Consider the following 27,401-nt stretch of genomic DNA (forward strand, 5'->3'; position numbering starts at 1 on the left):
TTGGTAAGGCACCACTGGAGAAAGATGAAAAATGATCACAAACCCTACTAGCTTGAACAACACAAAGTTATCATTTTTATATTTCTGCCAAAAATCCAGAGACAGTAAAAATTGAAACCAAATCAGTAACATAGTGCTCAGTAAAGGTCAATTGGGCACAGAGGAAGAGCTCACAGCCTGAGAGGATTCAGACTCAGCATCCACCCAGAGAGCTTGATGCCAGGGTTCAGCTAACGGGGCTGCTGTGTGGCCATCACAGTGACTAGTTATTGGAATGGGGATCAGTTAAAGATGATTACCTTACACCATTGAGGAAGACAGCTGAAATTTCCTTTACGATTATCAGGAGCATTCACAAGAAATAATTAAGCTTTGCTTATGTTCATGAAATAAGCTGGATTTATTTTGCTTTATGCGGCTTGTGGCTTTGTCTGCTTGGGGGATTGTCAGGCCCGATCTCCATTTCGTCTTATTTGAGCCTTTCTGTAGGTCCGAGGTCTCACACAGCTCACGGCACAGAGCCAGGACGTGGGCAGGGCCGCGTCCCCACCCACCAGCCCCAGGGGCAGAACTATGTCCCTGCTCATTCCGGGTGTTTGTAAAATCAAGCTCTTCGCGGTTGTAGGACTGACCCCCACTTCCTCGATGCTGTGAGCTGAGAGGTGTCCCCGCTCCGGAAGCCACCCTCACCCCTCGCTTCCCTCCCTCAGTCTTCAAAGACGGCAGGGGTCACGTGAGTCCTTCTCGCTCTTTGACTGTCTCTAGCCACAGCCAGGGAGGTTCTCAGCTTCGGAGGACCCGCGTGGGCGGGTCTGGCCCACCTGGAGAAACTGCACCCTCATCACATCTGGTGAGTTCCTTCCCCGGTGCAGGGTGGAATGCTCCCTGGTGTCCAGGGTGATCACGTGGACATCTTCGTGCAGCGTTACTTCGGCCCCTGCAGAAATGAATTAAAGAAGGAAGTTACAGTTTGCAACAGAATTTCGAGGAAATGTAGAGGACTCGGGACAGTGTTTAATGTAAGAAATAGTCTCGTGATACAATGCAAATCAAGGGGACGACTGTAAAACCCCTGGTTAAGTTGCCTGAAGGATTCCGGGCAGTGACTTGGAGACTCCCCCTGACAGACAAAGTGGAAGGGGCGTCTAAGGGACTGAAGGGCCTCAAATGCAGTGTCGACTTGGATTAAAAGGAATAGAGACAGTTCAAAAAAAAACAAAAAACAAAAAACGCCTCTGGGCCTTCAGCCTTCTGCCGGCTGGCAATGCTCCTTAGCTGCAGACAGGAGCCACGTCTTCTGGAAGAGGAAGGACTCGGTGGCAGGGCCAGGAGCCAAGGAGAGCAATAGAAATACTGGGGGCCGAGCTGAGCCAGAACCAAGGAGTGCTGCCTGGCCCTGGGGTCAAGGGAGCTGGTGACCGCCCAGGTGCATTTCAGGCCCCTGTGGTCCGTAAACCGTCCCTTCTGAAAGCAGCACCTCCCTCCCCTCGCCTCATGAAGTGGGAGTGTTTGTCGCTGTCTCACGGGCTGGGCGGCTGAGAATGAGGGGGGCGCACTGTTTGTCTTCCTGGATCCCGGCCCTCCGAATCCGCAGTGCGGTGCCCAAGGAGCTGCACCTGTGGAATCGCCCAGGAGTTTGCCTGTTGTTGTCGTTTTTACTCTTTTACATGGGAAAGATCTCAAGAAAACAGTTTCTAATTCTCTTATGCCATTTATAAACTTCATTATTGTTTGTGTTTCAGGGACAGTACAAAAACAAAACTAAAAACTAAAGCTGTTTTGTGAAATGACAGGTAAACCAGAACGCATCGTTTCAGTAGGACGCGGTCACTAGAGTGCCAAACGGGCATTTAAAAAATTACAGAAACTTAACTGAAATTTACTTCCTCTGACAACAGATGTTGGAAAATTTCCTAATTAAGAGGCAGCCTTCAAGAAAGGACGCGGGCCCCGGAGAGCGCCGTCTGGCATTAGTCGCGGGGTCGCCGAGTCCGGGCCGCGCAGGACCCTCCCCGGACGCCGGGCGGCTCGGGACGTTTTCCTGCGATGCTTCCGGGAAACGCGGCGAGAAGGGTGACGCCCCGCGTCCTGCGGATGCCCCCGCGGTCACAGCGCCCCTCGCTCCACCCCCTTGTCCCCTCCCCCTGTGCCCGCCCCGCTGCCGGCCACGCCCCCGGCCCCTCCCCCGTCCCTCCCGCCTCGGCCGCGTCCCCTCCCCCTGTCCCCTCCCCTGGCCCCTCCCTGTGCCCTCCCCGCCTTGACTGGCAGGCGGCCTCCGCGACACCGGCCAGGGCCGCAGCGGGGGCCGGAGCGGCAGCCAGGGCCGCGGGCGGCGTGGACCGGCGCTCGCATCGGCCGCCCGCGCCCCGCTCCGGCGGCGTCACCCCCACCGCGCCGCCGCGCGGGCCGGAGAGCGGCGCCGGCCGGGGGGCCGCGCAGAGCCAGCGCCGGGCAGCGGCTCCCCGCGCCCTGAGCCCTCGAGCGCTGCGCGCAGGGCTTCGGGGGGCCGGGAGAGCGCGCGCCCGCCTCGCCCCTTCGCCCCGGCCGTGCCGTAGGGGCGGGTGGGCGCTCTCGCATCCTGAGACTGGACAAGTCTCGGGCCGCCCGTTTCCCTCTTGATCGCTCGGCAGGACCCCGGCCCGTGCGCGGCCAGCCATCTTCTCGGCCACCTGGGCACCTAGGCAGGTGCGGTACTGCCACGTCCCGGCCCGGCCCTGACCCCGACCGACCCTCCCCTGCGCTCCGCGCCGTGGCCGCGCCCGACCTGCCCAAAACCACGCGGAGACACCGGCGACTCCACCAGGCAACGCTTCGGCGGGACACCGAGCATCCGCCCTGGGGGCTCCGCCCGGCAGAGCCCAGGAAAGGAAGGGCCCGGAGCGGAGAGAGAAAAAGGCCCAGGGCCGGCTGCAGGGGAGCAGGGGAGGACGGGCGATGGAGCGGGGCGTCCGCCTTTTGTGCACACCTTGGGCTCCGGCAGGTGCCCAGGATCCCCGAAACAGCAAGCGAGCAGGGCCCGGGGCGTCTGGGGGCACCCTGGCTGGAGGGCAGTAAAAGGAGGGGGCGGCAAAAGCCTACAGCACCCGGTATTCCCAGGCGGTCTCCCATCCAAGTACTGACCAGGCCCGACCCTGCTTAGCTTCCGAGATCAGACGAGATCGAGCGCGTTCAGGGTGGTATGGCCGTAGAGGGAGGAGGATGTCGTCTGCCGCCCCAAGAGCTCGAGCTTGGCCTCCCGGGCGCCAGAGGTTCCTCTCGGGGTCACGGTCGGGGTCCGGCTCCGGGCGTCGCGGCGCTCCCCTGCGTGTGCCGTCCCGCTCTCTGCGCGGGCAGGCGCGGGCTCGCGCTCCCTCGCCCGCGGGGTCTCCTCTCTCGTCTCTCTCTCCGTCCCTGTCCCCTTCCTCCTCACCGTCTCTCTGTGTCTGACCGCAGCCAGCTCCCGCGGCCGTCCCCTTCCCGGCGACCCCGTCCGCGTCCCCTCCTTCGTGGCTCTCGCTGGGCCTCGCGCCCTGGCGACCTGTGTCCTCCTTCCTCCTTCCCTCCCGGTCACTCGCTCTGTCTCTGGGTTTCTCTGTCCCTCTGTCTGTCAGCTCTCCCTCTCTCTGTCTGTCTCTCGATGCAGAGAGTCGATGTGAAGGCAAGGGGCAGCGGACCGGGCGGGTCCCTGGTCCCAGCGGAGGGCGAGGGCTGCGACCGTCCGAAGCGATGCCTCGGGGTGTGGCCGGGGGCTCCGTGTATGTTTGGGCAGGTCGGGCACGGCTCGGCGGGGAGGGCAGGGGAGGAGAGCGCCTGGTCAGGGCCTGAGACCGCACTTGGCCGGGCCGCAGGTGCCTAGATGCCAGGTGGCCGAGAGGATGGCGGGCCAAGCCCAGGCCAGGGTCCTGTTGAGCAGCCAAGACTGGGGAGGCGGACGGCCCGGGACCTGGGCAGTCGGGGGATGCAGGAGCGCCCAGCCAGACATCTGCACTGCCAGGAACGGGGCAAGGTCCGCGGTGCCTTAGCGCGGCTGGCGCTCATTCGCCTCTGACCTGGTGGAACCCCTGTACCCCCACTGGAAGTGCGCTACAGGCCCGGGCGTCTCCGGCGTCCGGGAGGTCAGGCTCAAGCTCTTGGGGCGGCAGGCGAGAGGTTTTTCACGTCTACGGCCATACCACCCTGAACGCGCCCGATCTCGTCTGATCTCGGAAGCTAAGCAGGGTCGGGCCTGGTCAGTACTTGGATGGGAGACCGCCTGGGAATACCGGGTGCTGTAGTCTTTTGCCGCCCCCTTCTTTTGCCGCCCTCCGGCACTCCCCTGGACCCTGCCCGGTCGCTGTCTCGGGGGTCTCGCGCAAGCGCCCGAGCTGGAGGGCTGCACGGTCGTCCTTGCGCCCCGCGCCACTGCCCGCCTCCACCTGCTCTCCTGCAGCCAGCCCTGGGCTGTTTTCTCTCTCCGCTCTGGGCCTTTCCCTTCCTGGGGCCCCCTCCTGCGGCCGCCCTGAAGAGGCCGCTTCCACAGCAGAGGGGGGTCGTGCCGGGGCTGGGCTCGGACGAGGAGGCGGTTTGTGCCCGGTGCCCAGTACCCCAGGACAGGCCGGGGGCCCAGGGAGTCTCTTTGTGCTCAGAGCCCTGCCGCGGATCCCGCCGCAGAAGGAAAGACGCACGGGGCTCCCTGGAGTGTGCTCGCGGGGGCGGATGGGGGCACTAGAAGCGGCCTGTCGCCTCGTCGCCCGTGCGCCCACGTCCTCGTGTGTCTCAGGCTCTCCGACGCGGCTGGCGGGTCCCGCTTCCAGTCCCTGCTGTGCGGGGCGGCCTCGCCCCTCTCCCAGCGCTCCTGGCTGTCCGGGGAGAAGGGCGGGGAGAAGCGCGCTGGCCGAGACTTGAGGCCTCAGGCGCGGCGGGGCGGGTGCTTGTGGCCGGTCCTGCGTCCCTGGGATGCGAGTGCACTCCCAGCCTGTGTCAGAGACCGCGGTCCTAGGGGCTCGGCCCCGCGGCGCCCCGGAAGGGAAGAGCCCGGAGCGGAGAGAGAGAACAGCCCAGGGCCGGCTGCAGGAGAGCAGGTGAGGGCAGGCGAGGAGGGTGCGGGGCACGCGGCCGTGCTGGTAGCCCTTGGGGTCAGGCGGCTGACCGGGACCCCCAAAACAGCGAGCGAGCAGGGCCCGGGGGCGTCTGGGGGCACCCTGGCTGGAGGGCGGCAAAAAGAACGGGTGGCAAAAAGCCTACAGCACCCGGTATTCCCAGGCGGTCTCCCATCCAAGTACTGACCAGGCCCGACCCTGCTTAGCTTCCGAGATCAGACGAGATCGGGCGCGTTCAGGGTGGTATGGCCGTAGACGTGAAAACTTCTCGCCTGCTGCCCTAAGAGCTCGAGCCTGGCCTCCCGGGCAACAGAGAAGCCCGTGTTTGCAGTGCAGACACTAGGGAGGGTGCAGGGAGGGCGGGAGGGGGGAGATGGCGCGCGGAGTGCCGGGGTTCCTCCAACAAGGCGGAGGCCAGCAGGCGCCAACGGCACTAAGGCCCCGGGGACCTTGGCCGGTTTCTGGCAGTGCGGGAGGTCTGGGCGGGCGCTCTCACATCCCACGACTGCCCAAGCCCGGGGCTGTCCCCTCCCCAGTCTTGACCGCTTGACAGGACCCCGGCCCGGGTGTGGCCTTCCATTCTGTCGGCCATCTGGGCACCTAGGCAGGTGCGGCCTTGCCACGTCCCCGCCCTGCCCAGACCCAGACCCACCCCTCTCCTGCGCTCCCTGCCATGGCCGAGCTCGACATGCCCAAAACCACACGGAGCCACTGGCGACACCACCAGACAATGCTTCAGCCGGAAACCTCGACCTGCGCCCTCCGCCCCGCAGAGGCCAGGAAGGGAAGCATGGGGGCATTCAGAGGAAACAGCCCACGGCTGGCTGGAAGAGAGAAGGTGGAGGTGGGCTGTGGCGAGGGGCACATGGACTTTCGTGCAGCCCTTGAGCTCCGGCGCCTGCCCGGGTTCCCCAAGACAGCAAGAGAGCAGGGACCAGAAGGCGTCCAGGGGCCCCCTGGCAGGAGGGAATCAAAGGGAGAGGGTGGCAAAAGCCTACAGCACCCGGTATTCCCAGGCGGTCTCCCATCCAAGTACTAACCAGGCCCGACCCTGCTTAGGTTCCGAGATCAGACGAGTTCGGGCGCGTTCAGGGTGGTATGGCCGTAGGCGTAAGAACCTGTCGTCTGCCGCCCTAAGAGCCCGAGCCTGGGCTCCCGGCGCGGGAGTCGCCTGCGCCTGTAGGGCATCTCCTGCAGGGTATGCGGGATTGGGTCCGCGAAGCGGCGGCCAGCCGTACTAAGGCGCCGGGGCTTTGGCCGGTGCCTGGCAGCGCGGAGGTCTGGGTGGGCGCTCTCCCATCCCGCGACTGCCCAAGCCCCGGGCTGTCCTCCTCCCCAGTCTTGGCCGCTCGGCAGGACCCCGGCCCGAGTGCGGCCCGCCATGCTCTCGGCCACCTGCGCATCTAGGTACCTGCGCATCTAGGCACCTTTGGCCCAGCTAAGTCCGGGCTCTGGCCCTGACCGAGGCGCACTCCTCTCCTGCCCTCCCCGCCAAGCTGTGCGCGACCTGCCCCGAACCGCGCAGCGACAGGGGCCACATCACCAGGCAACGCTTTGGCCCGCGACCCCGCCCTCCGCCCTCGGGGGTCGGACCCGCGGGCCCCAGGAAGGGAAAGGCCCAGAGCGGAGAGAGAAAACAGCCCAGGGCTGGCTGCAGGAGAGCAGGTGGAGGCGGGCAGTGGCGCGGGGCGCAAGGACGACTGTGCAGCCCTCCAGCTCGGGCGCTTGCGCGAGACCCCCGAGACAGCGACCGGGCAGGGTCCAGGGGAGTGCCGGAGGGCGGCAAAAGAAGGGGGCGGCAAAAGACTACAGCACCCGGTATTCCCAGGCGGTCTCCCATCCAAGTACTGACCAGGCCCGAACCTGCTTAGCTTCCGAGATCAGACGAGATCGGGCGCGTTCAGGGTGGTATGGCCGTAGACGTGAAGAACTTCTCGCCTGCCGCCCCAAGAGCTTGAGCCTGACCTCCCGGACGCCGGAGACGCCCGGGCCTGTAGCGCACTTCCAGTGGGGGTACGGGGGTTCCACCCGGTCAGAGGCGAATGAGCCCCAGCCGCGCTAAGGCACCGCGGACCTTGCCCCGTTCCTGGCAGTGCAGATGTCTGGCTGGGCGCTCCTGCATCCCCCGACTGCCCAGGTCCCGGGCCGTCCGCCTCCCCAGTCTTGGCTGCTCAACAGGACCCTGGCCTGAGCTTGGCCCGCCATCCTCTGGGCCACCTGGCATCTAGGCACCTGCGGCCCGGCCAAGTGCGGTCTCAGGCCCTGACCAGGCGTTCTCCTCCCCTGCCCTCCCCGCCGAGCCGTGCCCGACCTGCCCAAACATACACGGAGCCCCCGGCCACACCCCGAGGCATCGCTTCGGACGGTCGCAGCCCTCGCCTTCCGCTGGGACCAGGGACCCGCCCGGTCCGCTGCCCCTTGCCTTCACATGGACTCTCTGCATCGAGAGACAGACAGAGAGAGGGAGAGCTGACAGACAGAGGGACAGAGAAACCCAGAGACAGAGCGAGTGACCGGGAGGGAAGGCGGAAGGAGGACACAGGTCGCCAGGGCGCGAGGCCCAGCGAGAGCCACGAAGGAGGGGACGCGAACGGGGTCGCCGGGAAGGGGACGGCCGCGGGAGCTGGCTGCGGTCAGACACACAGAGACGGTGAGGAGGAAGGGGACAGGGACGGAGAGAGAGACGAGAGAGGAGACCCCGCGGGCGAGGGAGCGCGAGCCCGCGCCTGCCCGCGCAGAGAGCGGGACGGCACACGCAGGGGAGCGCCGCGACGCCCGGAGCCGGACCCCGACCGTGACCCCGAGAGGAACCTCTGGCGCCCGGGAGGCCAAGCTCGAGCTCTTGGGGCGGCAGACGACATCCTCCTCCCTCTACGGCCATACCACCCTGAACGCGCCCGATCTCGTCTGATCTCGGAAGCTAAGCAGGGTCGGGCCTGGTCAGTACTTGGATGGGAGACCGCCTGGGAATACCGGGTGCTGTAGGCTTTTGCCGCCCCCTCCTGCGGCCGCCCTGAAGAGGCCGCTTCCACAGCAGAGGGGGGTCGTGCCGGGGCTGGGCTCCGACGAGGAGGCGGTTCCTGAGCTGTGCCCAGGGCCCTGGGACAGGCCGGGTACTCAGGGAGTATTGTTGTGCTCAGAGTCTTTCCGGGGGTCCCGCTGGGTAAAGGAAGGACGCACGAGCTCCCCGGCGTGTGTGGGGGCGTGGGGGCGCGCTGGCTGCGGCCTGTCGCGGGCCAGAGGGCTCTCGCCGCGCGCACGCGCGCGCTCTCGTGCGTCTTCCCGTCTCTGACGCGGGTGGTCGGTCCCGCATCCATCTCGGCTGTGCGGAGTGGCCTCGCCCCTATCCGAGAGCACCTGGCTGTCCAGTAAGAAGGTCAGGGAGAAGCGCGCTGGCCCAGACTTGAGGACGCGGGCGAGTCGGGGCGGGTTGTGGTGGCCAGTCCCGCGTCCAGGGAATGCGAGCGCGCTCACAGCGTGTGCCAGAGACGGCGGTCCTTGGGGCTAGGCCTCGCGGAGCCCAAAAGGGAAGGGACCGGAGCATTCAGAGAACGCTCCAGGGCTGACTGCAGGAGAGCACGGGAGACGGGTGGTGGCGAGGGGCGCGCGGAAGCGAGGGCAGCCCTTGGCCTCCGGCGGCTGCCCGGGACCCCGAGACAGTGAGCGAGCGAGCAGGGCCCGGGGGCGTCCAGGGGCACCCTGGCTGGAGGGTGAGGCAAAAGCCTACAGCACCCAGTATTCCCAGGCGCTCTCCCATCCAAGTACTAACCAGGCCCAGCCCTGCTTGGCTTCCGAGGTCAGACGAGGTCCGGCGCGTTCAGGGTGGAATGGCCATAGACGGGAGAGGGTGTCGCCTCCCGCCCCAAGAGCTTGAGCCTGTTCTCCCGGGCGCCGGAGACGCCAGCACCTGCATCACACCTACTGGGGCAGGGGCGGGGGGTTGCGGGGGTTGCGCCCGGGAGGCGGCGGCCAGCGAGCGCCAGCCCCGCTAAGGCACCGCCGGCCCTGGCCGGTTCCAGGCCCTGCTTGAGGTCTGGGTGGGCGCTCTCGCATCCCGGGACTGACCAGCGAAAAAATAACTTCTCAGGATGACATACGCTCATTAGTTATTCCCAGGATACACACTATATGGCGACAAATAATAACTTTTCATGATGACGTACATTAGTGTGTTACTCAAGTGGTGTCCTCGATGACGGCACAGAATAACTTTTTCTGAAGATGTACATTTGGATGCTATTCATAAAATGCCCACCGTATGGCATTTTACTCCCAAGATGCACACCTCATGGTGACAGAAAATGAATTTTCATATGCCCAACACTCCAATGTTATTCCTAAAATGTCTACCAGATGACGGCAGAAAATAAATTTTTCTAATGACATACACTAGGGTGTTATTTTCAAGATGCCCACGAGATGGCAGCAGTGATTTTTTTTTTTTTTTTTTTTTTTTAACTTTCTGTCGTTATTCCAAGAGCTTCTTGGGTGCTCAGAATAGAGTCAAGGGTGGCACGTTCCCTGTGGGGGAGTATCTGAGCCCTAGACAGGCGTGGAGCTGACTTCTGGCTTCACTATCCACGCTCTGAGTGACTTCAGGCAAAGAAATGGAAACTCAGTCTCCTCAGCTGGAAGATGGAAGGTCACGGCTCCCTCTCGGGGGGCTGTGAGGGCTCGGTGAGGTGGCGACGTCGGCTCCTGGCCAGCGTGTGATGCGTGCTCCCTCTCTCTCTTCCCTCTGGTCGTTTCTCCACCCTCTGTGGGCCACATAAATCAAAATTCAGCAAACAGTGTCCTCCCAGCAGAATGAGGTCTCCTGCAGGTGTCCATATAGCCAAAGCTTCCCTGAGTGCTGACCGGCATCTGTGCCACCTTGTCCCCAGGTGGCACTGGCCACAGCCCCTGTCCTGCCGTCTTGCCCCTGAGCATCTCCCCCGCCCCCCAGCTGTCTGCACTCACCTCTCTCTGGCGGGGGCTTTAAGAGATAGAGGCACCGGCACTAAGACTGAGCCTGAATCCAGTCACCTTAATGAAAGACAGAATTTAGTAAGTAATAATAAATCAATATCTGTTCATTAACTGTAACAACTATATAAAAAGTAGGAAGAGAAAAGAAATTAAAAGTAAAAAAAAAAAAAACTCTATTGCATCAAACTGGAAATATAGAGGAAATGACTGATTTCCTAGTAAAGCTACACAGTAATAAAATGGACTCTAAAGTAAGGAAAACAGAAACAGGCCAATTAGCCACCCAGGGACCTCCTCCCCCTGCCGGCTCTCCTCCGGGTGTTCGGGGGTGTCCTTCTCCCGGGACAGGGAAGGAGCAGGGACAGAGCAGCTCCCCTAAGACCTGGCCCAGCCCGGCGCCCTCATCCCCCCAGCCGGCCCCACCCAGTGAGGACGCCATGCCGAGGGGGCTCAGGGATTGTTGATTCTGCTTTGTCAGCTCGGACTCTTTTCATTGCAAGGAACAGGACACATTTATGGAAGTAAAAGAAAATAATTTCTAAATAGTAGAAATAAAATGACATCAGACACATGGCAGAGTGAGAGACGTCCCCAGGTCGCTTCCCTCGAAACAACAATAAAATGAACCTCTAAAAATCAACAAAAAACACGCAACCTGCACCCAAGCATGTCTGAGTGTGGCATCCGCGCATAAGAGCGACCACAGGGCAGAACTCCGGAGCCGGGAGGTGGACGGGGAGAAATAAAGAAGCTGCCTCCTGGCCGGGGCTCCTGCAGGAGGTGTGGGGAGGGGAGAAGGTGCCGTGAACGGCCCAGTCTGAGACAGGTGTGAGCTCCGCACGGCGGCCGTGCCCAGGGGTCAAGGCAGAACGTGCGGATGGCAGAGAAGCAGCAGTTGGTTTTTACCAGCTGCGGTTGCAAAACGTGAGGCTGAGCCGCAGCCCCCATCCTCCTACCCAGCGGGCCCCTCCCCCATATCCTTCCAGACTGAACCCCACGAAGCCCCAGGGGAATCTGAAACCAATGCCACCTACCAGAAATCGAAAGAAAAACGCCATCTTAGCAACAGACCAAAGAGAGATCTTTATATAATAAATCTTTCTGGAAAAAAAAAAAAAGCAGAATACGCTTTCATTAATTCACGGGTGGAAAAGCAGTCCATCGAACACCATGGACAACAAGGTGACAGGCGCTCAGAAAGAAAGAGAAGTCTCCAGAACATAAGCTCAAAGATGTGGAAATATGCAACTTAAACAATAGAAAATTCAGGATGGTACTTCTGAAAAAGAAATCAATGGCGTCCAAAATAATTCATGTCAGCAATTCCAGGAGTTGAAAGACACTCTAGATAAGCAGAGCGAGTTTTTTAGCGAGGAGCCTGAAACCCTCAAAAAGAAACCAATAGAAATTCTGAAAACGAAGAACGCACTGAAAGAGATGAAAACCAAAATCACGAGCTTGGGAGAGAGTCGATCGAATGGAAGAAATGATCAGTGATATCGAAGGCGGAAATCCAGAAATGAATCAGAAGGAAGAAGAGAGAAACCGAAGAACGAAAAATGATGCTAGAGAAATGCAGGAACCAGCTGACGCCATCAGGACAGGGAGCCCGCAGAATGGGCCCTCTCGAGGGGCTCTTCGGGGAGCGCCCGCGCCCCGGCTCGCGGACACTGCCTCCTCGCTGTGTGCTCCCCAGGCAGAAAGGCCGAGGGAGCCCCTGGGGCCTCTTCCGTAAGGCCACTCTCTCAGGCACCTCCTGATCACCTCCCAACAGCCCTGCCTCCTGACACACCGCACTGTGGGGCCAGACTTCCACCTATGACTACAATTTCTCTTTAGTTTTTCACTGGGACTCGTTTCCCGGCCACACTTACAGTATTCCCAGCTGATTCGGCCAGTCTTCCCCAAAAGCTGATCCCTACCTGTCCCCGGAGGCCGCAGCTCCTCCAGCACCACTGATAGCCCTGGGCTTGTGCAGTGGAGCAGAACAGCTCAGACAACCCTCACGGTGAGGAGACAGCCGGGCTGCAGAGCCCTGGAGAGGCCTGCCCAGCCCCACCCCCGCCCCAGCCACGAAGGACCTCGCGCCGCGCGAGCCCGCCATGCACCCCTCCGCCGCCTGTCACTACATGGGGTGGTCCCGTGCCTGCCTGGCAGCCGGGTGGCCTCGGGGGACCCTCGTAAGCAATGCGAGCTCTGCGTATCACTCTGTCGACAAGGGACGATGTGACCTCCACGGCTCTGTGGGCATCGCGTCCGTGAGTGGAGTGGAGCAGGCTCTGGCGAAGGGTTTAAGGGCTCAGAAGAGCTGGCAAAGGGATGGGCAGAGTGGGACGGATCGACGGACAGATGGAGCGTGTCTCTCGCCTTGCAGATTGCACACCATTTCCATACACTTGATCCTCACCACGTCCTTCTGATGCAGGCACAGAGGGAAAGTCCCCTTGACAATCGACTGCCCGAGATCCGGGGGGGCACGGGGCGGCGCCCAAAGCTCAGTGTGTCCTTACGACCCCCCGCCTTGCAGGAGTGTGTTGGGGGGGTTCTCCCATGAATGATGTATGGACAATTTTTAAACAAAAAACTTCTACGTCAGTAATGTCAACCTAAATTACTTTTATCATGTAATGAAAATGTATACTAATATGACCTAAATATTAACTCAACGCAAATGTGTACGTTGAGCAGCGACAAGCCCCACGGTCCCCACTCGGCTCGCGGCTCCGGGCGCCCACGCTGCCTCCGAGCAGCGCCCACTGTCCTCTCCAGATCGGAAAGACTTTCTCTCCAGCCTGAAGACACAGAGGAGCAGACCCGTCAGGGACACTCCCTTCCCCTCGGGCTCACGCTGGGCGTGGGCGTGTGGGAGCTTCACAAACCTGTAAGTACCGTTGCCCGAGGCAATGCACGAAACGGGTGTTACAAAAGGAAGAGAAACCACTGGGTGCTTTTCCGTCCCGTCCCACGTTAACCCCAAGTCCGAAGCAGAGACCAGCGTCGGTGCCTCATGGACCCGAAGCCCACGGCCCCTGAAGGCTGGACGAGGCCACGCGGGACGACGGCCCTGACAGCCGCGGCCCGGTGGGGGCGCACGCCCGCGGGCTGCAGGCTCCACGGGGCGAGGCTGCGCGAGGGCTCAGCGGGGCCCCTGGGTGCACAGACGGGGTGGCCCCCGGCTGGGCTGGGTCTCCCATCACCGGCTCGTGTCACAGAGCAAACGACCCGCCTTCCCACAGCCCCGTCTCCTGTTCCGTGAACGCTGGCGCCCGGCGCCCCGGGCTCCCCACCCCCCCCCCAGCAACGGAAAACCACGGACAAGGCCTCTGCCCCTGCGGTCCCCGCTGACCGCCCCAGACCCGCACCACAGCACGTGACTGTCCAGCAGAACGTCTTACTCTCTGCGACGTGGGGTCCTGCCCGGAAGGGACTGACCAGCTCAGTGTGAGGGACATGTGCCTCCTCCACACAGGGCTCCTCTGCAGCTTGACCGAGCCCGTGACCACGTCCCCCACGTGCACGGGGACGGGCTTGTCCGTCAGGAACTGCACCTGCTTCCAGTGGGTGGTGCTGCAAGACACCCGCGGGCTTGCTGCCCCCGACCCCCGACCCCCCTCTCCACGGCTGCCCAGCCACAGGGAGCACGCAGCCCGGCGAGGACGCGGCCCCGGGACACGCGCGGGTCCCAGGAGGGGGGAGGGCGCCTCTCCTTGTCCCACGGGCGCATGGCTGGACACGGGGCCCCCGTGTGGTCCCTCCCCCGCGCCTCCAAGGGTCGGCCTGGCTTGCACGTCCTGACACAGCACGTCCACCCCGAGGCGCCCCGCCCCGTGAGCCGCTGATGCCCGTGGTCTGGACGCTGCAGTGAACGGGAGGGACACACACCGACAAAACGGCGTCCAAAACCGTGGTTACGCCTGGGAAGAGGGCGCGCGTGTGACCGCGACAACTGCACCTTTTGGGGGCCCACAGTAACACTCGGGCTCTGGCTGCGACAGGCCGCCCGGGGCCCCATCACAGTCGCGCTGGTCTGCACCCCACTCCAGGCCAGCCCCTCAGCCACCATGGGGGTCTCTTTCCCAGTGAGCCACCCGGACCCCTCGGGCCTCAGGTGGGAAGCACCCTGGTCCCCAAGGTGAGCACTCTGCCCGCTGCCCAGGGGGAGGACTGGCCGCCGGCCCTGCCCTGCCTCCCACAAGGACGCTCTGGGCAAACGGCTCCTCAGCCTCCCTCCTCTGTCGCGGAATGATGGTCGGGGTCCTTCGGGACCAACTGCCACCAGCACGCCCACCCCCCAGGGCCCCGCGCACTCACGCCTGACATCCACATCCGGGGGCGCTTATGGGCAGTCCCTGGAGGGCTGGGACACCCCAAAACGCGGCAGCGCTGGCCACCTGGGATCCCTGAGCCACAACACGTGCATCTCAGGGGACATCTGCCTCCCCCGGGAAGTCTGAGGGGAGACCCGACTTCTGTGACAGGAACGCGGTGGCCGCTGAGACCGAGCCCCTCCTCCCACAGCCTCTGCGCTGGTCCGGCCCGGAGCGGCCTGCACCGTGGGCGCAGACGAGGGGCGCGCAGAGCCGGGGACTGACTGCCGCACTGCCCGACCCCGCCGGACACCGCGGCCCGGGGGGCCCTGGGTGAGCCCCACGCGCCTAGGTCTGGAAACTGCTGGCCGTCCTGCCTCGGGCCGCGCCGGCGCCTTGCAGGACGCTGCCCCGCCCCCACGCGCCGCGGGCCCCGGGGCGGACACCCGCGGGTGGCGCGGCCCGCGCTCGGCACCGGCGGCGGCCCGTCCTCCTGCAGGCTGCGGGCGCCGACGCCGAACCGGGCCGTGAGCCCGCGCAGGCTGCCGCCTTTCTTGATGTCGAAGCACAGCTCTCCTCTCATCATCGGGGCGAGCCCGGACGCCGAGAGAGCGGACGGGGGTCAAGCACGCGACAGCACGCCGCCCCCGCCCCCCCGGGCCCCCCGGGCCCCCCGGGCCCCGCGCGCGCCCCCTGCTGGCCCGGCCCGCGCTCCGACTCGAACGCCCCGGACACGCCGTCCCGGGGCCGGAGCTGCCGCGGCCCCGCGCTCGCGCGCAGCGGACGATCGCGACAGCCTGTCTGCCTGATTCCCGACTCCACGTTCCTGCAGAACACCTTCTCTTCTCAGTTCGTGCATAAATAGCAGCTCAGGGCTGGGTCTCCACACCCCAGAGACCGAACGCCTCGGCCGGGACCGTCGGAGCCCACGGCGCCACCTCGCGGCAAGACACGGGAGTAGCAGAAAGAACTAAACTCAACAGCAGCTAAAAAAATCAGAAACACATTTAATTCGAAAAAGCTCAAATTATATGACGAAATGAGATACAATTTGTTCGAATCTGAAAATGCTGATAATACGGAACATAAACAAAAAACAACTGAAAAAGTTAAAGAGTTAACTAAAGAAAATAATGTAAAAATATAAAAGACAAAATCTGAACAGAGCACAAGAGAGGAAAGCCTGGGAAAATCTGCAGCCAAAGGGCCGCCACCCCGCTGACCGCTCGCTGCCCCGCGCGCGGCGGCTGCCGCGGCCTGAGAGGGAGCACACGCCCCGCACCTCCAGGTCCGGGATCTGCACGGTCCGCCTGTCCAGCTGCAATACCGTGCAGGCCTCGGAGAGACAGTCTTCCGGCTTCAAGATGTGGTTGTACTTGGGCTTCGAGAAAAACTCCTTGATTGCTAGAGATCTGGGGAAAAGGCCGAAGTCGGTGCTCAGCGTCCAGCACCTCGGGCTCTGACTCACGGGTGACAACAGCACGTGCTTCCCGCGCCCCGTCACCCCCCATCACCCCCCCACCCCCCACCCCCGCCGGGCCAGGACTTCCAGAGGCTGGGCCGGCCCAGGGCCCAGCGCCGGCTCCCGGCCCCGCCCCCTCCCCGTGGGGGGCCGCCGGCCCGAGGAACCAGGCCAGCCCCTCCGCCCGGACCCTCGGAAACCAACGGTCCCGTTCACCTATGCGACACGGGCAGGGCGGCATCCCCCGCCCCACAGCGAGAACAAAGACCCTCCTGCTCCAGGACGGAGGGCAGCACCCGGCCGACTCAGAACCACAGCTGCCCGGCCCTCTGCATGCCGTACCCCCACCCCCCGCACCTCCCCGTCCCCCTCTGCCCAGCACACGCTGTCCCCACCTCAGAGGCCACCCCCCCTCCCCCCTCCCTCACTCCCCCCCCACCCCAGGAGAAGCTGAGCAGTATCCTCATCTGCATCTCCACTGACCAATCAGGACAGTACTACTTGGACTAATCCAACTGTGCGAATGTGTGCTCTTCCTCTGCATGACTGGACCAGTCAGGGTCCAGGGGCAGATCCCCTCTCTGGGAGTCGGCTCACAGACCAGCCGCCTGGCCTTGCTGCGCGAAGTCCGCTGTGCCACACCCCAAACTGTGGACCCTTGTGGTGAGCAATCCGCGGCAGCAAACTCAGTCGACACTCTTTTTCTTTCTTTTCTAATGTTTTAATTAAAAACAAAAGGGCGCACAGGCCTCGGTCGCACTGTGGGCTCCCCACATGGACGTCTCGCAGGCACCCAGGCTCACCTGGTCCTTGCTGCAGACGCAAGTTTCTTGCCGCAGACGCAAGTTTCTCGCAGCTTCTGACAACTGGGGGCCCTGCCCTCACCTGGGACTTCTGGGGGGGGGGCGTGGAGAGCAGGTCCTGCATGGGCGGAAGTCCCAGGGTGACGCTGGCCTTCGCCCTGCACTCGGATGCGGACGCAGCCTGCGCACGCCACCGCCCTCAGCAGAGGCGACCCAAGACCGTGAAGGCCTTACTGGGACAGAGCTTTATGCCGAGACCTGAGGCTCAGCTGTGCAGTGTGTCACGTTAAAGACCCAGAACCCCTATTTTGGGGCATCGCTTTCTCTGTGAAACGTCAGGAATGACTTCACTGATGCACTCTCTGACCCTTACTGAAAATCCGCAGCTTGGTGGGAACACGTGTTTGTCACGTTTACACAGGCTTCATCTTCAAACGTGACCTCATCTACCCCACCGTATTTGGGAACATACATCGCCAAGGACGTCTCAGTTCTCCTCTCATCCGCTACCCGTTCAAAGGCGTCAGGGGCGGCGGCAACGCTCCTCAGCGCCCGCCTCAGCTCAGCTCTGCGGCAGGTGCCGCCAGAGCAGCACCGTCTGCCCCGGGGCCGCCGCGCGCCCGCCACACTCACTTGAGCGCGCTGAGGTTGAACTCGTAGGCGTTGTCCCAGAAGAGGACTTTGCTGCGGTAGTCCTTGTCAGCGCTGCAGGGCACGAGGCGCGGAGCGGCCGTGGTCGGCCAGATGGCCCCGTCCTCCTTCAGCGTACAGGACGGACTCGATCATGAACTCGAACTGCGCGGGAGGGAGAGACACACGGGGACCTGGCAGAGGGCCTGAGGCCGCGTCGCAGGCTGGGGCCTTTACAGGGTTCACCCTCAGAGGCGTCACCAGCCTACACGTCTCGGGGGGTTTATCTTCGACCCACGCGTCGAGTGTCACCGCTGACCTCAGCCTGGCTCTACGTTGCACCATTTCACGCTAGAATGCGGCCCGGGGCGTGGCTGAAGGCCGGCTGCCACCGCCACTGGGAGCTGGTGGCCGCTATGGCTTTAAGAGACCTGTGTGGCAGGGCGTGACTGTCAAATGAAGTCACTGTGGTCTGGGGTAGTCTCTGAACAGTCACGACCCTGTAGGATGACTGAAAGGACTTCTTAACATCACGAAAGGTCAAGGTTGGAGCGGGAGTGCCTCGGAGATCCCTGTGGTACTTAGGTCAGAATAGCGGCCGAGGCCGCCTCACGGCCCTCAGACACGGGCGGCGGGGGCCGCTTGCGACCGAAGCCCGGGCCCCGTGTCTGAGCCGGTGGGCGCGCGGGGAGAGGGGCGGGCCAGCAGCTGTTTCCTTCAGCCACCTCGGACAGGCTTCACCATGCAAGTGACCCGTGCTCAGTGTGGGAAAACTCAGAAAACAAGCACACGCGAACGTGAGAACCGCGAGTGAGCCCGGGAGGAATCACGTTACCGCTCAGCCGTCTACCTTCAAGGGTTTTTCTCCACACACACACATCTGTAACTGCTGGTCAAACGACTGAGTTTTAGTTTCGAGGTCTCAGTCCTTTTCCTCTAAGTCACTGAAGTTACGGATGTGGAGACGGAGCCCGAGAAGGGAGAATGATGCGCTTGGGGCCAGGCCAGGGCTTCTCCCCGCGCCGGCCGCGGGGTCGGCGAGCACGGTGGCAGGGTGCGCTTCCTCCACGACCCCGGGAACTGAGGCTGGCCACCACCAAACGGCATTTCAAACCAAAATCACAGTGAGACTGCGATACTTTTTCTGTGTCTTTTCAACCCAACAAACTGTCACCAACTGTTCTCTACGTTTATTAAGACTTTTTCTAAAACATAATTTTTAACAGCCACAAATCATTCTTTAGAAACTGCCGGTCATTCCTACTTTTCCAACTTCCTTCCATTTTAAATGGTGTTGCCGTGAACATTTCTCAGCATGGAGCTGGGTACCAATCTTACTATTTCCTTAGATAATTTCGTTTAATAGTTTTCAGGGCTTCTTGACACCTTCTGCCCTATTTGCCTTCAAAAAGCTACACTAGCACATGCTGCCAAAGGGGGGGAGTGGGGAAGTCTCCCCAGAACCTCCTCATGGGTGTCACCAGATGGCCGGTGGCCTCTCAGCCGGTGTCACGGCTCAGAAGTACTGAGGCTACTTCTTGGATTATCGGTGACACCGAACGCTGTTCGCAGGTCTGGCCTTCTGCCTTCTCACGCCCCTGGCCCGCCTCCCTGGGCTGTTCGTCCTGGGCTTTCCTTGCGGGGGCCTTTCTGAACTACGGACGTCAGCCCTTTGTCACATAAGCTGCACTTCTTTACAGCTTCGCTTACCTTTTAACACTGTGTAGGTGGGTCGTAGTTCATAGTGTCCTTATGGGCTTTGTTCCTTGAAAGAGCTTGTCGTAAATCGAACGCATTTTTTAGCAACTGTTTTACGTTTCTCTTTTTAAAACCGCGTGACTCTGTAACCCACCTGGGACTTACTTTGGCTGACGGGGTGAAGGAGGACCTGACCGCTTACTGCACAGTGCCCGTCTCGGCAGCGTCTCTGGACGACGAGGCGCCGCCGCCTCACTCCTGGACGCCGCCCCTCGCCATGAAGCGAGCCCACGCGCGCTTGTTTCCGGGCTCTCGCTTTGGTTCCATCATCTCTGCCTCACGCTCAGAGCAGAGCGGGGAGACGGGCAGGAGCCTGGGACTGAGGTGTGAGGCGCCTGGAGCACAGGCAGGGAGCCGAGCTGAGGGTGCCGGTGGCACACGGCACAGGAGAGGCGGCTGCAGGGGACGGCGGGCTCTGCGCAGAAACGTGAGGCCGCGCAGGTGCGCGGAGCTGTGACAGCTCCCGAATTCTCGACCTCCCTGTCTCCGGTCTCACCGACTCTGGGCCTCCTCTGGCAGTGTGCACCCTGGCACCTGCCCAATGCGGCTCCTCTCCTGAGCGTCTGTCCTCACCGCTGTCCCGCACTGGGCAGGTCAGCACGAGAAGAGTGCCAAGTGGTTTCCCTGAATGTGACAGCCACACCTCTCCCCTGGGCGCCAGGCTCAGGCCATGCCCCTCCCTGGGGTCCACCTGCACCTACCAACTCCACAAGCTCCAGACCAGCGCTGGCTGCCCCTCCCCGCTGGGCGGCACCAGCTGGCCCAACCAGCAGGCCCCAGGTCCCCACCCGGCCTCCTCTGCCTGGGGGACTGTGAACCCACCGGCGTGAGCCCAGCCCCCCTCCTGATGACTGCAGGGCACCCACCTGGCCCGCCAGCCCCGGCCTGTGCTGTCCGCTCTGCCAGCTGCCCTCCGACCCTGACCCTACAGGTCTCACCGCCTGCAGACCCGGTGGGCCGCCCATGCAGGACCTGCTCTCCATGCCTCCCCTCAGAAGTCACGGACCACGGCCACTGCCCAGCACGCAGCACAACCCGACCCAGCTCCTGCCCGCCCCAGCGGCCACTGGAACACAGGGACACGAAGTCCACGCTGCCCCCTCGCCTCTCCCCCTGGTGGCCCCTGCGCCCCCGCCAGGAGCAGACCCGGACCCTCGGCAGCCAGGGCATACAGCAGGCCGGCTGCCCGTGTCCCCGCGGCCAGGAAGGGCTCGCCGAGCAGAGTGACCGGACGCTGCTGTTGGGGGGACACGGGCCGACGTGCGCCTCACGGGTCGGCGGTGCAGTCGGTCCCCTTTTTCCCACGTGCCACCTCACGAGTCCACAGGTGTCACTGGCGAGCCCGGCCACGACACGGGCGTCGAGTCTGTCCACCGCCGCCTGCGGCATTTCGACAGGACCGGAGGCCCTGGTCTCCGCGTCTGCGAGCAGCCGGGGCTCCCGCCAGCACCTGCGTGCGCGCTGGCCGCTCCGGCCGCGTCTCGGGAACACCGGCCGCGCGGCCCTCGCCGTCGCCCCGGCGTCGCCGCTCTGGGCCGTCTGAACCAAATTTCAGGTCGGGATGTTCTGCTACGTCTCAGGTCCCGAGCCAGGAGAGGGTCGAGCGGAGGGTCCCGAAGAGGTGCAGGCCCGCGGGCCTGGCTCCCGCCCACCACTCAGCTGCCCCGGCTGTCGCTGAGCACGCGAGGGGGCACGCAGGGCGGGCCGGCGCAGAGGCGGGACGTGCCCTCGCCCCCACGGGCCGGGTCTCCCGGGGGCTACGTGGGCGCGTGGAGGGCGGCTGGGCCAGGGGCACCAGGCTAGGAAAAGAGACGCTGTTCGGAAAAATCAACGGGTGGGCACAGGTGACAAGTGGAGTATTTCCTTAGCCTCGAAGCATCTCGGCCAAGCTCGCGCACGTATGCGCAGCGCCATCTTGTCTTGAGGTATCTCAGGAATTTGACACACTTTCAAAGCGCTTCGACAAAATAACTTATTAATGACAAAGAAACTATTACGTAGAAACCCTTACATGTCCACATGTCACATTCCTGGCCCGCCGTGCCCAGGCCCAGCCCGGGGGGAGGGGTCAGCAGGCCAGTCCTGTGGCCGGGCAGCTGAGGCTCCGAGGGCGAGCAGCAGGCGGGTGACAGCCGGAGGGCCTCGTGGCCGCGTCCTCACGGAGCTGGCTCAGCGCAGGGCTGAAGGGAGGCCTCAGGGCACCCCGTGAGCCTGACGAGGTGTGCGCAGGGTCCCCAAAGCTCCCCGAGGAGGAGCGGGTCTCCCGCTCTGCTGGGCGGAGGCTCAGCCATCCAGGCTGGGTCCCAGCGGCCCCCCTGACACCCACATCCGGTCCTCGGGGGCCTGGCCGCTCTCAGCAGGCACAGCGGAGACGGCTCAGACGTTTGCGTCCCAGAGACATGTATCAGCGGCTCGGTCCCGCTCGGGGACCATAGACGTCATCTCCTCCCCGGCCATCGGGGTGACATCTGGCAGGACCTGGGAGGCTGCGGTGACCCCGTTCACCTGTGGGAACACCCAGCATGAAGAACTCAGGGCGCCTCCAGCCCTGGGCCCGTGACGCTCAGGGCCTGCCCGTCTCCGTGGCAGCGGCCGTGACCTCCCTTGCGGAGTGAGCCCGGCTGTGAGCTGAGGACGCCGCAGTGCCCAGGGACCTGGGACCCACCCCGCCAGCAGCACCGCCCGGTGTGGGGGACAAGCAGCGGTACCTGGAGACGGGCTCTCGTCGGGGCGTATAGTCCTGCAAAACAGAGAGACGCATGTCCGGGCCACGCTCACCGCCCCGCAACACGGCCGACACGAGTCCCGCCCTCTCAGCGGCAGGCAAGGCCGATGTGTCCCCAGGGGGCCAGGACAGGAGACGAGACCTGGTCCCTCAGGCACCCCAAATGACCGTCAACCAGGAGATGGGTGAGAACATCACAGAGGAGTGTCCCCCACCCCTTAGGGAGCAGGCGCCCCTGAATTGGGGGGCAAGGGCATGGCCGCAGCCCAGCCTGCTCAGAGCCTGGCACCCCGAGACCGCCCTGCAGCCAGGTCCCTGCGTGAGGACACAGGACGGAGGCGTTGACAGAGCCCGAGAGCCGGGCCGACCTCCCCCGGGGCGTTTCCTGGCTCAGCGCCTGCTCCGCTGGGCCTGCGGGTCCCCGAGGCCACGGCCGGGTCTACACGGCCAGATCCCGTGTCCAGCCGGGGCCTGGCCCGGACGAGGAGCGTAGACCAGGCGGACACCGGGCGAGGGAGTGAGTGAGGAACGTATGGCGCTTGGCCCCTCGGGACCCGGTGCCCCCCGCTGACTTCAGCCCTCCCTGGGCCTTCCTGTCCCCTGAGGCCGCGGGAGCTCGGGACCCACCGCGGTGCGTGGGCACCGGGGTGGCACGGGGCTCCTCGCACAGGAGGACCCCCTCTGGGACACTCCGTGCCGCAACCCAGCTGTGAGGGACCGAGCCAGGGACGGCATCTGGGAGGACAGTGCTGGGGCCTGGCCCTGACTGGACCAGGGCTGCTGCTCACCACGTGACCTTCTGCTCTTCACTGTTCTCCAGAGGACAAGTGCCCCAACAATGACACCGAAGACAAACAGCGAAGGACACAGCACATAAAACACCCAGGAGAAGGAGCAGGTGGCATCCGTGCTCTGGGTCCCGGGCTCCATTGCCGTCTGAAACGGGCCACTGCAACTGGGACAGACGGACGGGGGGACATGGGGTACCGGCGGGGGCACCAGACGGCCTGGCGCTCACCGGGACCGCGGGGTCCATCCCCACGCACAGCCTGCCCGGAGGGGGAGGCAGCGGCCTGGGTGGCCATGAGGGGGCCGCTCTGGGGGGTGGGGGGACTCAGGTCCATCTGCGTGACCCTGTCCCACAGGCGCAGGGGATGGGGGAGGGAGACCGGGGAAGGAGCAGGGACAGCGACAGGGGAGGGCGAGAGAGGGAGCTGCAGCCAGGACACGAGGGACAGCGAAGGCGGGGACAGGACCGTGTCAGGACCAAACACTGTTAGAGCCGCCGCCTCGCACAGGGGCCGGACCTGGCAGGGGCGAGGAGGGGGCAGGGCAGGGAGAGAGGACCCCGTGCCCCTCTCAGGGGCAGCCGCACCCCATCACGCCAGGCCGCCGCCGGGGATCGGACTTGGGGGTCCAGCTGCAGGGCCAGTGGGGCTCCTCACGTTGACGGCCGCCCTACTGCGTCCCCCGACTCCAGAGCCGCAGGGAGGCCCCTCACCCCTGCACCTGGGGGCCCCCCCAACCCCAGGGTTCAGGGCGCTGGCCGGAGCATCGCCGGGTCTGCTCCCGGATCCAGGACGCGCTGACCCGGGGACTGGCCATGGGGTGGAAGCTGGTGCGGCCAGGTGGGGCCTGACTTCCAGGGGAGCCCTGCGGAGCCTCTCCTAGGGACGTGGGGCTGGTATCCTCCATGGGCCACCTACTTGGTCGGGGGCTGATACTCCGCCAGGGTCCCGTCAGGAGAGAAGGTTCCAGGCGGGTAGTCTGCACACTCTGTGTCCTGCCACTCCGTGCCTGAGGAGGGAGAGGGCCGGGCAGAGGGGGCGTTGGGCCCGGGGCGGAGGGGAGCTGGGCTTCCACCAGCCCTCGGGCCTGGTCGGGGGTCTGTCTCTTCAGAGGGTCCCCGGTGCTTGCTGGGCAGGGGAGTGGGCCGGGGGCGCCTGCGGCTCACCTCTCTTGAGCACCCACTGGCCAGGTCCGCAGACGCTGTGGGGCTGACACCTAGTGCAGTTGTCCCCTTCCTTCGTCATGCAGTAGTGGCCCTGGTCACAGCCGCACACGGTGTTCTCCGTGCCGAAGCACTTTCTCCTGGTCGCCAGGCCCTTGTCTGAGACCACGGCAGAGAGAAGGAGCTCAGAGCCACAGTCATGTTGGCGTGAGCGCCCCGTCACGGGAGGAAACCAAGCCGAGGGCTGGACAGCACCGGCAGGCCTGGGGACTCCTGCCCGGGGTCTGAGGAGCGCACTCGGTGACAGGACCCCAGCCTGCTTTGCAGCCCTGGTGTGCGTGTGCGTGAGTGCGCACGGTGTGTGTGCATGTGTGGGTGCCTGTGTATGAGCGTTCATGTGTATGAGTGTTCATGTGTGCATGTGTGATAATGTGTGTATGTGTTTGAGTATGCATGCATGAGTGTGTGCACATGTGTGTGTAGGCTGGTATGAGTGCACGTGTGTGAATGTGAGTGGATGTGTGTGCGTGTGCATGTGTGTTTCTGTGTGTCTGGGCCCCAACTCTGCTCCCGTTGGGCCCGTGGCAGGTGCACCCTTGGCTGAGCCGAGATGGTGGAGGGGTCTTCTGGACAGGGGGCAGGAACTCTGGGAGCAGTGACCCATCCCCCCCAGCCCGTGCCCAGACAGGAAGTTGGAGCCACAGTCACTATGGGCTGGCCGAGGAGGCTTGTCCCAGGCCCAGGTCCCCCAGCCACGAAAGCCGGCCCCCACCTCGGCCCAGTCAGACAGGTGCTTTCTTCTGGGAATCTGCGGGTGCAGCACGAGGCTCAGCCCCCCTCACCCCACCCCACTGAACCCCAAAGCATTCCAGCCTCCACCTCTGCCTTGCCCCACTCCAGGGCGCCCCTCCCAGACCACCTGCCCTGGGCAGGAAGAAGGCTGAGGTTCCAGTCAGTGCTCAGCCCGAGGGGCCCGGGCCTGTGTGGTGGGCTGGGGGTCTTGAGACCTGTACTGTGGGTGCAGGGGGCTCACGGCCAGGCCAGGCAGTGCGGGACCCTCTGCCAGTCGGGGTTTGCCCCAGGCTGGGGTGCCCTTGCGATGGGATCAGGCATCTGAGCCCTGGAGAGCCTGGCTGATCAGGTGACAAGCCGGCACCAGCCCCCCTGGGGGACGGGGTGTGGCCATGGGCCTGAGGCTCCCTTGTATGGTCGCTGGCCAGGGTCCCCTCGGAGGTGGGGCGGGCCTGGCCCAGGGCAGCCGTGGTCCTGCAGTCACGCCTGTGCTGGGGCTGTGGGATCTCAGGCTGAGCACGGCCATGTCCTTACCTGGGTCACAGACTCGGCACGGCAGACACTCCGGGCTATTGAATTGGTCAGTGTAGGTTCCTCTGTCACAGGGAACACAGTCCTTCCCACATGGCTTTTCCACCCAGTAAACTGTGCCCCGGGGTCCTCACGTCAGGACGGGGTGCCCTCGGGGGTGTCTGGCCCCCCCGGCCCCCACCCCGGCCCGCAGAGGCCCCTGCAGGCTGCACGCACCTGGTTTGCACTCGGCCCCTTCCGGGCACTTGTTCTCTTTGCTCGGGGACATCACCGGGGCACACTGGGACCGCACCAGAAGGAGGCACAGCATCTGAGGGTGATGGGGACGGGGCGATGAGGGGCGCTGTCCGGGCCTCAGTCCCCTCCGTGGGTGGCCGCAGCGGCTCTGCCCCAAAGCATGGTGCAGGGGTCCCAGGACAGGCTCCGGGATCTGTCTGTGGCCCGTGGAGACCCTAAGAGCCTGGAGTGCGGCCTGGCTGGTCTGCGGCCTCTGTCCTCACCCCAGGGTGGAACCCCAGCTCACAGAAAGCCAGAGCCCAGCCTGCCAGGACCAGCTCTGGGGCCCCTGCTGCCCTGTGCTGGACGCACCAGGCCTGGCGGAGGAGGCTGTGCTATCCGTCAGGGGACAGTCCTGGAAGGTGACTGCCTGGGCCGTAGGGAAGCCACACTGGGCTGGAGGGCCACCCCTAAGCACAGACACTAGGGGTCACCTCCCACCAGGAAGCCCCTCCCACCGCACACGCTCCGTTCTCATCTCGCAGGACAGGGCTGTGGGTGGAGGTCGGCCACAGGAGGGGGCCTGGCCCAGGGGCCTCGGAGGGATGAGGCCCACAGGGACAGTCCCTGGGGCGGGGGTGTGGCCTCCCTGTCTGTAACGCTCCCCCACTTCCCCCACCACGCAGTGGTCAGGCAACTAGTGCCGGGCGCCTGGGGCCGCCCGAGAGGGCGGCTGTGCGAGGGGCGGGGACGTGGCCCAGGGCAGGCGCTGGGGAGCCGGGGGCCCGCTGGGCACACTCGGGGGGCAGGAGCGGGGACACCGGGGGGTGGACAGACGAGTCTCAGGGTGAGTCAGGAGAGTCTGCCTAGAGACCGCCCCACCCAACACCGAGGGTGCCCGGCGCCTATCAATTCTCCTTTACTTCTATCCGCCCCCCCCCCCCGCCCCCGCTAAGGCTCCGAGTCCGTCCCCCGTCCAGTTCCGCTCCGGCTGCTCGGCCCCCCACCAAGTCGACCACCGCCCCCTCCCCCGTCCTGACCACTCGGGCCCCTCGCGCTCCTGGCCGCACGTCCGCCGAGCGGGCGCCGCCCCTCTGCTCTCCGCGGGGCCCCCCCACCCCCCCGCTTCCCTCCCGACCCTGGACTCTGTCCGCAGCTCAGGACAGCGCCGGTCGCTGGGGCTGAGTCCGGGGCCTCTTCGTGCTTCCACCCCACGGGGCTGACTGGAATCGGGGCGACTCACCAGACTCAGGGCGACAGCCCGGGGCGCTGGGCCCCAGGGGCGCAGCCCCCCGCCTGGCAGACGCTCCATGTTCCTCCTCAGGACCCCTCAATTCCCTGACTGCTTTCCCCGCACCCCTGCCAGTGGCTTCCGTGCTCGGACCCACGGCAGCAGGTCAGAGACGCGCAAGTTTAATGCGGCTCCGGTTTGTTTCAGACAAGCGCCCGCCGCACGCCGCACGAGAAACAACGGCACCAATGGCGGGGCGCGGGGCCGGCTGGGGCGGGGCGCGGGGCCGGGTACGGAAATGCCTTCCCGGCCCGGGGGGGGGCGGGGCCTCGGCCCGCGACTTCCTCGCAGGTCCTGCGCCCCAGCGAGCGAGCCAGGTCCGCTGAGAGTTCTCCCGGCTCCCTGCCGTCCGTCCGCGCCCCTTCAGTCTCCAGGAGGAGTGGGCGCCCCCAAGTCGCATCTGCACTCTGCTGCTCTGCACCCCGGACCCCAGAGAGCCGACCTGCTGCTCCCCTACAGCGCCGAGCCCCCCGGGCCTCCCGTGACCTGGGGCTGCAGCTACGGAGACGGGAACCCGTCCCCCGCAGAGAAACGTCGCCCTCTGCAGCGTGGCCCCGGCGCGCCGCCGCGTCACCGGGGGAATCCAAGCTGAGGGCTGGACAGCCCCTGCCGGCCTGGGGGCGCCTGCCCGGGGTCTGAGGGGCGCGCTGGTGACAGGACTCCAGCCTGCTTTGCAGCCCTCGCGCGTGAGTGTGCGCGAGTGTGCGCGAGTGTGTGTCTGCTCCCGCTGGGCCCGTGCCAGGTGCAGCCCCGGCTCAGCCTGGGGGAGCTGGGCACAGCGGTGCGTCCCGAAGGGCTTCGCGGGGCATGAGTAGCAGCAGGGACGGAAGGGCCCGCCCTGGGGGGGACGAGATGGCGGAGGGTCTTCTGGACCGGGGGCCAGAACGCGGTGGTCAGGGAACTAGTGCCG

General features: G+C 64.5%; 1 protein-coding gene, 6 non-coding genes and 1 pseudogene across 7 annotated transcripts; 2 read left to right on the forward strand and 6 right to left on the reverse strand.

Annotated features, from left to right (window-relative positions):
* Positions 1-3,071: 3,071 nt before the first annotated feature.
* LOC118613455 lies at positions 3,072-3,190 on the reverse strand. Its single transcript, XR_004955488.1, has one exon. It is a non-coding gene; the product is annotated as a 5S ribosomal RNA (ribosomal RNA).
* A 947-nt stretch (positions 3,191-4,137) lies between these two features.
* On the forward strand, positions 4,138-4,256 carry LOC118613503. Its single transcript, XR_004955508.1, has one exon. It is a non-coding gene; the product is annotated as a 5S ribosomal RNA (ribosomal RNA).
* A 939-nt stretch (positions 4,257-5,195) lies between these two features.
* On the reverse strand, positions 5,196-5,314 carry LOC118613392. Its single transcript, XR_004955482.1, has one exon. It is a non-coding gene; the product is annotated as a 5S ribosomal RNA (ribosomal RNA).
* A 734-nt stretch (positions 5,315-6,048) lies between these two features.
* LOC118613409 lies at positions 6,049-6,167 on the reverse strand. The gene has a single exon (XR_004955484.1). It is a non-coding gene; the product is annotated as a 5S ribosomal RNA (ribosomal RNA).
* Positions 6,168-6,860: 693 nt separating this feature from the next.
* On the reverse strand, positions 6,861-6,979 carry LOC118613433. Its single transcript, XR_004955486.1, has one exon. It is a non-coding gene; the product is annotated as a 5S ribosomal RNA (ribosomal RNA).
* A 947-nt stretch (positions 6,980-7,926) lies between these two features.
* Positions 7,927-8,045, forward strand: LOC118613525. The gene has a single exon (XR_004955510.1). It is a non-coding gene; the product is annotated as a 5S ribosomal RNA (ribosomal RNA).
* A 732-nt stretch (positions 8,046-8,777) lies between these two features.
* LOC118613529 lies at positions 8,778-8,896 on the reverse strand (annotated as a pseudogene).
* Positions 8,897-15,319: 6,423 nt separating this feature from the next.
* LOC107520019 (tumor necrosis factor receptor superfamily member 14-like) lies at positions 15,320-26,641 on the reverse strand. Its single transcript, XM_036235546.1, has 8 exons — positions 26,444-26,641; positions 25,201-25,294; positions 23,665-23,820; positions 23,417-23,507; positions 22,499-22,665; positions 21,694-21,725; positions 17,231-21,490; positions 15,320-15,744 (listed from the first exon to the last, which is right to left on the reverse strand). Exons 1-7 carry the CDS (start codon positions 26,510-26,512, stop codon positions 21,362-21,364), a joined length of 738 nt encoding a protein of 245 aa, XP_036091439.1. The 5' UTR covers positions 26,513-26,641; the 3' UTR covers positions 15,320-15,744; positions 17,231-21,361.
* Positions 26,642-27,401: the final 760 nt, after the last annotated feature.

The sequence above is a fragment of the Rousettus aegyptiacus genome, unplaced genomic scaffold (genome assembly GCF_014176215.1).
Source record: "Rousettus aegyptiacus isolate mRouAeg1 unplaced genomic scaffold, mRouAeg1.p scaffold_m13_p_18, whole genome shotgun sequence".
Taxonomy (NCBI): Eukaryota; Metazoa; Chordata; class Mammalia; order Chiroptera; family Pteropodidae; genus Rousettus; species Rousettus aegyptiacus.

What these genes read in the sequence shown, in the direction of transcription:
- LOC107520019 (XM_036235546.1), bottom strand. Translation starts at nt 26,512, where the DNA reads ATGGAGCGTCTGCCAGGCGGGGGGCTGCGCCCCTGGGGCCCAGCGCCC. An exon ending in GAAGAGCAGAAGGTCACGTG is followed by an intron (nt 21,726 to 22,498) that starts GTGAGCAGCAGC and finishes TCTGTTTTGCAG; the next exon opens with GACTATACGCCCCGACGAGA. An exon ending in CGACGAGAGCCCGTCTCCAG is followed by an intron (nt 21,491 to 21,693) that starts GTACCGCTGCTT and finishes GTGTTCCCACAG; the next exon opens with GTGAACGGGGTCACCGCAGC.